The sequence below is a fragment of the Thalassophryne amazonica genome, chromosome 1, assembly GCF_902500255.1.
Source record: "Thalassophryne amazonica chromosome 1, fThaAma1.1, whole genome shotgun sequence".
Lineage (NCBI taxonomy): Eukaryota > Metazoa > Chordata > Actinopteri > Batrachoidiformes > Batrachoididae > Thalassophryne > Thalassophryne amazonica.
This window is the reverse complement of record NC_047103.1, coordinates 155,493,597-155,500,178: the sequence shown is the minus strand read 5'-3', so window position 1 is coordinate 155,500,178 and position 6,582 is coordinate 155,493,597. Positions and strand designations below refer to the sequence as shown.

Sequence of the window (6,582 nt, the reverse complement as noted above, 5' to 3'; positions counted from 1 at the left end):
TAATAATCTGGAGTTGGTTCTGTGTTATGGTATTGCCATTTTGGACATTGACACAGCCTTTCTTATGTTGCCAGTTTTTGGATCTTTCATTCATTCATTAAGTCTGAAATATCATCATCTTGTCCAGTGAGAAATGGATGCCTGTACACTGAAAAAGAGAATAGCTGAACCAACTTAAAAAAAGGTTGCAATTGGTAAAACTTGAATGAATCAAGTTTGTAAGTTAAATCAACTCTAGATCAACTCAAACTTACAAACCTAAGTTCAAACAACTTAATTCATTCAGGTTTTACCAATTGTAATGCTTTTTAAAGTTGGTTCTTTTGTCAGTGTACATCATCATCGAAGCAATACATTAGTTTGTCACGCCTAACTGAAAGTAGACAGTTTGAATTTCTGACATGATCCTGTGTTTTTGGAGTTTCATTGTTTTTCTATAGTTGGTGGGGGCGAGGGGGGCGAGGAGGGTGAGGCTGCTCTTGCCTGCTCATTAACTAATTTGTTTGATATGTATCTCATTATGACGCACCTTCTTCCCCACTCTCAAATAAGTGTTTGTATATCTGAGACTCCGCCTGTGTTAAACTTTGAATTCTTGGATGTTTATCAGCAAGCTTTTAAACTTGTGGATCCTTGTTCTCTTGCTTGTTTTTTCATCACAGTATGTTTACATTCAGCATAGCTAAATTAACCTTTTTGATCATTTTTCATAATGACAAAGATTCATACTGATGAAAAGATTCTGCTCTGTATATAATGTAAACTTTTTTTTTTGTACTGTGAATGTGTACTACTCACTCTTGTGCACAGTGCATGAGTTAGTCTACCTTATTTTGGAGAAAGCCTGTTGAATGAGACTTGCAGGTTTTTCAGGTTCCAGTGGATTGAATATTGATTCCAGCAGAATCACCCTAAGACACACAAACACCCAGAACAAGGTTTGAATGCAGTTACATCATTCAACAAAAAAGACATACATATGTAAATCCAACAACACTCAAAATGAACTAAAGCCAAATAAGAGTTCTTACAAATGTGCTTTTTCATGGGCAAGGCATCTGACAAGCCAAATGCTGAATTTGAGCATGCTCTACCCGCTTCACTTTGAGTGGATGAGAGCTAATTATTAAATAATTTACTATTTTTTGTCACAACAGCATCAAGAAGCAAAAATTCAAATAAATAAATAATGAACAATTGTGTGTAGCATAGCATAATGGTAGCTTTCCTTTGATTTCATGTTTATTACGTAACATTTTTAATACTTACTAAAGTTTTTTTTTGTAGATTTAGACATGTCTGCCCACCCAGTATGCCAGACATCCCATTATAGCAGTTACTTACGATTTACATTTCTGGGCTTCCCAAGATCACCCCATGTTTAACATAACAATGTGTTCAACTGTGGGGAATTCCATTTTGTAAAGTCAGACATGCCAGCTTATGGAAAGTGGGTATAACGGGTTCAAACTGTCTGTCTGAGAGCACTCGTGCACCAGACAATTTGGCAGCAGGACAGCCCTAAACTCTTAAGTAAGTCAGGGTGAATGTGCTTCAAAGTCTGCGTCCCTAAGGATGGACAGTGGGACTGGACCACTTACCTGAAGCTAGCTTTCTTGTTGAAATGGTTCATTACTGGGAGCTGGATCAGTTTCAGCTGATAGCACGGACACTTGCACTCTACAGTTTTCTGAAGAGAGAATCATTACAAATTTATACCTTTAATCACGGCTCTGTCACAACCAGCCTGCGGGAAGACTGTTTGCTCCAAACACTGTGATATGTGAGACACATCTTTCAAGTGAGTACTACTCACATCACACAGGTATCAAGCCAAGATAGCTCTAATACCTTTTTCAGAGACACGGGATTGACATATCTGCTGATATGCTCCTCTGTGTCTGCACTCATCTAGTTTATTTGATGATTGTTGTTGTGCACTCTTGGTTGCTTCCGTCTTGTTTGCGTACTTGCATCTCATTGTTAATTCATGTCCCTTCTCATGTTTTCTTTCATCACTCCCACCATTTCAGTCCTTCATTCTCAGTCAGTGTTTATGAGTTCAGCAACAGTATTTGTTTGTGATCACAGTCTGTATCCTGTTGTCCTGTGGAACAAGGAGGTCTGTGTGCTGTTGACTGAGGTGAAGCACAATGTGTAAACATGATTTATGAAATGTGAAGCCAAATGGGAGACGCCGTGTACAAAATGTGATCACTCACCTTTATACCTCTGGCACACTCAGCCCTTTTTCCACAACAGTCACAAAATATAACGCAATGCTAAAATACCCTCGGCCGTATGAGCATAAAAATAGGAAACAGAATGTGACTGTTCGACCTCTTAAAATAGGTCAAGGTTAGCCATCTTTGAACTTGTCCAAGGTCTATGTCCCAAGAATGCTCCATGTGAATTTGAAGACCCTGGCAGTAATAGGAATGCTGAGCACAGATGGACAGACAGACAGATGGACAGATGGGCGGACTTCGCAATACCCGATGGCCATATTTTGGCCTTGGGTAAAAACCGTGAGGATCAAGCTAGAATCTGCACAACTTAACAAGCCTCAGCAGTAGGTAGAAATTAACCAATGAGGTCCTGTTGTCATGACTCATTTTAAGCCGCATCCCATTCATGCAAAACTTAATACTAGACAGACCATGGTCTGACCCAGATTGTGAGGAGGTCTGTGAAGACAGATCACCTCAGCAGTGTTAATCCTTTCAAATAAGGCAGGTTTAAACCACATCACCATGTGTGGCTGCTATCAAACAATATGCTAGCTTTAATATCTTAATACCAGTAAGAAAAGTGCACTCCTAGTGTACGATAGCCAAACAGCCACCCACTTAATCAGAAAGCTGGATGTTTAGCTTTGAATGAGGTGTGGTCCACCCCTCTCATCTATTTTTTATTGCGAATAAATGTCTGAACGATTTGGAGCTTTGCTGCATCAATTTTTTTTCAGAAACTGTGAGAGACGTCCAGGTGGACACTGTTCGAAAAAGTAATATGGCTTTCAGGGATGATTTTATGGAGATTAAACAGATTACGGGGTGTTACTGCTGCTTTAAGGACGGCCCACAACTGCTGAGAGCGCGGCACGCTCCCAGCCCCCATCGACAGGCTCACACCCCGCTGGAACAACCAGATCATTTCCAACGTGAAAGCTTTGTTGATCCGGGACCTCGTCTGACTTTCACAAAAGGCAGAAGATGTGGACATCAGCACTTTTTCCAGCACATTCCACCGTTACAGGAGTTTTTTTCATGGAAAGAAAAGCGGAGGGACGCGCCACGGCTCCGTTCATTACGCGGCACAAAACAACCTCGGTGTTGGTCTCTCAGGACAGCTTTCAGGTGGATTTCAGATGGATTCCGGTTGCTTTCCAGTCGTGTGACTATCCGATTGTGATTGTGCATGAGCTGGACATGCCAGAACATGTCCCGTGAGGCTTCATCACGGCGTTGCTTTGCGCTGAGCGGCTGCACCGCAACGCATGAAAAAACTCACCCATGCGCACGAGGGTTCAAGCTTGTCTGACGCAGTCACACGTGATTCAAATCCATATGGTTTTTTAAAAAAATAATAAGGTCGGATATTTTTCTAAGACCTCGTATATGACTTTGTTGGCAACCAACCAACCATTTTATCAACCAACAAAACAATTCACCTGTCACAGATCTAATGTACTTACTGTGGGTATGATGTCACTGATGTGGGTCTTTAGATTGAAGGTGAGAGTGGTCCCACACAGGCCAAAAACAGAGCTGGAGACAAGCAGAAGTACTGCTTCCATGGGCTGCAGGAAGGAGCGGCTATATTGGATGGTCAGTTCAATGCTTGTACTGGGGAGGGGGAAACCATGCACAATTGGTAACATTTAGTAACAGCAACAGTTGACTGATAAAAAGTGTATAGATCCTGTAATCACCCGTGTGATTAACTGTGCAAAATATGTAAAAAGTGACAGATTTCAATTTAATTTTGGGGACAGATGGTCCTGTGATTAGGAAACAGTCAGTTAAAATGTGAGCCAGATCCAAATGTCCTTCAAAAGCAGCAGACAGCCAACTGGATGTGCCAGTTACATGCTTTGAGATTATTGGCCTTGGGTGAGGAAAAAAACAGCAACATACAGGCAGCTTTAAGGCCAATAAGGATCGGTGCTGAGAAACACAGGTGTAATCAGTGTGACTTCCAGGAGAATGTACACATACTTTGGGGGAATAGTAACAGCAGATCCATCAGGGAGGGAGAAGAGCTGGGGGTCCTCTCCTAAAATGAAGGCCTGATATTTTACAGCTTTAAGGGATGGGTTTTTCAGCAGCACCTGCCATGTGCACACACAAACACACAGAAATGTTGCTGTTCTAGAAAATACAACAGTGAACGGGAAAAATAATATCAGTTTCAATTTGCGTCAGGTTTCACCTCTTGCCCGTGTCTGTTTTATGTTTAAATCAGGGCTGGATCCAGAGTGAAAATCTGACATATGCATTTTTGCCCAGTGATAAAATAAAAATCGTACACGTCTTGTTATTCAATAAACATCATTCTTTTATTTGTGTGCAACATACACTGTCACACTTTTTAAAATATATTTATTATACTTCGTGGACCATAGTGAACACCTATTTGTATAAATATGATGTCCTAAAAAACACTATAACAAAAATCGACTGTAAACAGGATCAAATTTATTGCCAAAATCTTTCAATTATACCTAAATCTATATATCAGGGGTGGGCAATCATGTGCCATGAAGGGCCAAAACACTGCAGGTTTTCCTTTCTACCAATCACCTCAGCATGTGATTTCATTAAAGATCAGGTGTCTCAGCAGGTCATTTCATTGACTATCAGGTGTTTATGTTCAGAGGAGAAGCTCATCAGCACCCACCTGCTGAGGTGACTGGTTGCAAGGAAAACCTGCACTGTCTCGGCCCTCGTTGCCCACCCCTGCTATATATGTTTTGTTTTTTTTCCAGTTGATAAAATCAATAAAAATATGACTGCATATATTCTTAATAATAATATAATGAGATACAGACAGTTCACAGAAGACATTTTCCATTAATACCAATCAAAATTAGAAACAGTCCAGCAGGTAACAATATTCATCATGTCCACGACTAAATATACTAAAACAAATACATCACAATTGTACACATATCACAGTTTCACAACTGTGATATGTGTACAATTGTGATGTATTTGTGATATGTGTACAATTGTGATGTATTTGTTTTAGTATATTTAGATTTTGTTGTGATTTGGCACTTTATAAGCCGATTAAATTGAAACTGAATTGAAATTGAACATTTTATTGAGTCTTAAAGTAAATAAATGTGAAAATGGTCACTGGATCCTTAAACGTTGGACATAATAAACTCTACATGGTGGATCCTTGATCTATGGACATAAACAGGAATAAACAAAATCTATCATTTTTGTCAAAAGCATTTCCTTTCAGACATTATTGGCATGAATGTCTTTTCATATATCTGAGCTGAGTTCTTGCTTCACTTCAGGATGTAATTTGTAAAGAAATACAGCGCGTTTCATTTTGGGAGAAAAAAAACGTTTTAGTCGATTGTAGTTTCCTGTCTGTATTACAACGTTTGGAAAGAGGTGTCATTTTATTTAAAGCGGCAATTCATTTTGAAGTTATTAAGTCCAACCGGACTCTGTCTCGGCAGAGCCGCGCAGCGTTTCGAGCTATGTGAACGGAACGGAGGACGATTCTCGTTTGTTGACTGCAACAAGACAAGAGTCCCAGTTAGTGACTTTAATACACACAAAAGTGACTCATGATATTTTAATGGCTTTGAGAGGGGTTAAGAAGCGGACTTACCGCTTCTGTAGAGCAGCGAATCAAAGAGCCACGAGCCATTGAATCGAAGTATTGCTTCAATGGTTCACGGCTTCAAAGTGGAGTCACGCTGCAGAAATGGTTATAGACCCACTGCAGACCAAACCCTGAATATCCGACTTTATTTGTACGTCCGTATAACTCTGAAACTCGGCAAAATCCGTATAACTACAGGTTGACATGGAAACCAAAGCTGTGTTCACCGTGGGGCCACGTTCGGCACTATTCGGGATTATTTAAGTTTTTTTTTTTTTTTTTTTTTTAACCCATGACGAAAAATGCGTAAAAAATTTGGACCGATGTAACTGCATGGGTCCAAACCGGTCTGGATCCGGGCATGTAAATGGCATTTTAGTTTTCTCCTTGTGTCACACAACCATCTTGTCTCCCTTTGTTTCAGTGTTGTGGTTTCTCTTTTGTGGCCATGCACCTGTGTCTTGCTTGTTAATTCACATACTTGTCTTGTTTTTTCTGTTATCAGCCACCATTAACTAGCTCCTGGTTCTTCAGCATGTTTGCCCCCCCTGCAGTGGCTTAACTTGATAATGTGTCATTAACTCAATGTACAGTCGACTGTAATCCTGTTAGTGTACAGTATTGTTCAGAATAATAGCAGTGCTATGTGACTTAAAAGATTAATCCAGGTTTTGAGTATATTTCTTATTGTTACATCGGAAACAAGGTACCAGTAGATCCAGTAGATTCTCA

General features: G+C 40.0%; 1 protein-coding gene across 1 annotated transcript in view; it reads right to left on the bottom strand.

The window, feature by feature from the left end:
- Window positions 1–823: 823 nt before the first annotated feature.
- Window positions 824–6,582, bottom strand: part of LOC117517337 (cilia- and flagella-associated protein 47-like) — a 57,395-nt gene continuing 51,636 nt past the window's right edge. The window contains 4 exon segments of the mRNA XM_034178363.1: window positions 824–911; window positions 1,602–1,690; window positions 3,698–3,848; window positions 4,221–4,333. Coding sequence (XP_034034254.1) covers window positions 824–911; window positions 1,602–1,690; window positions 3,698–3,848; window positions 4,221–4,333 — 441 coding nt within the window.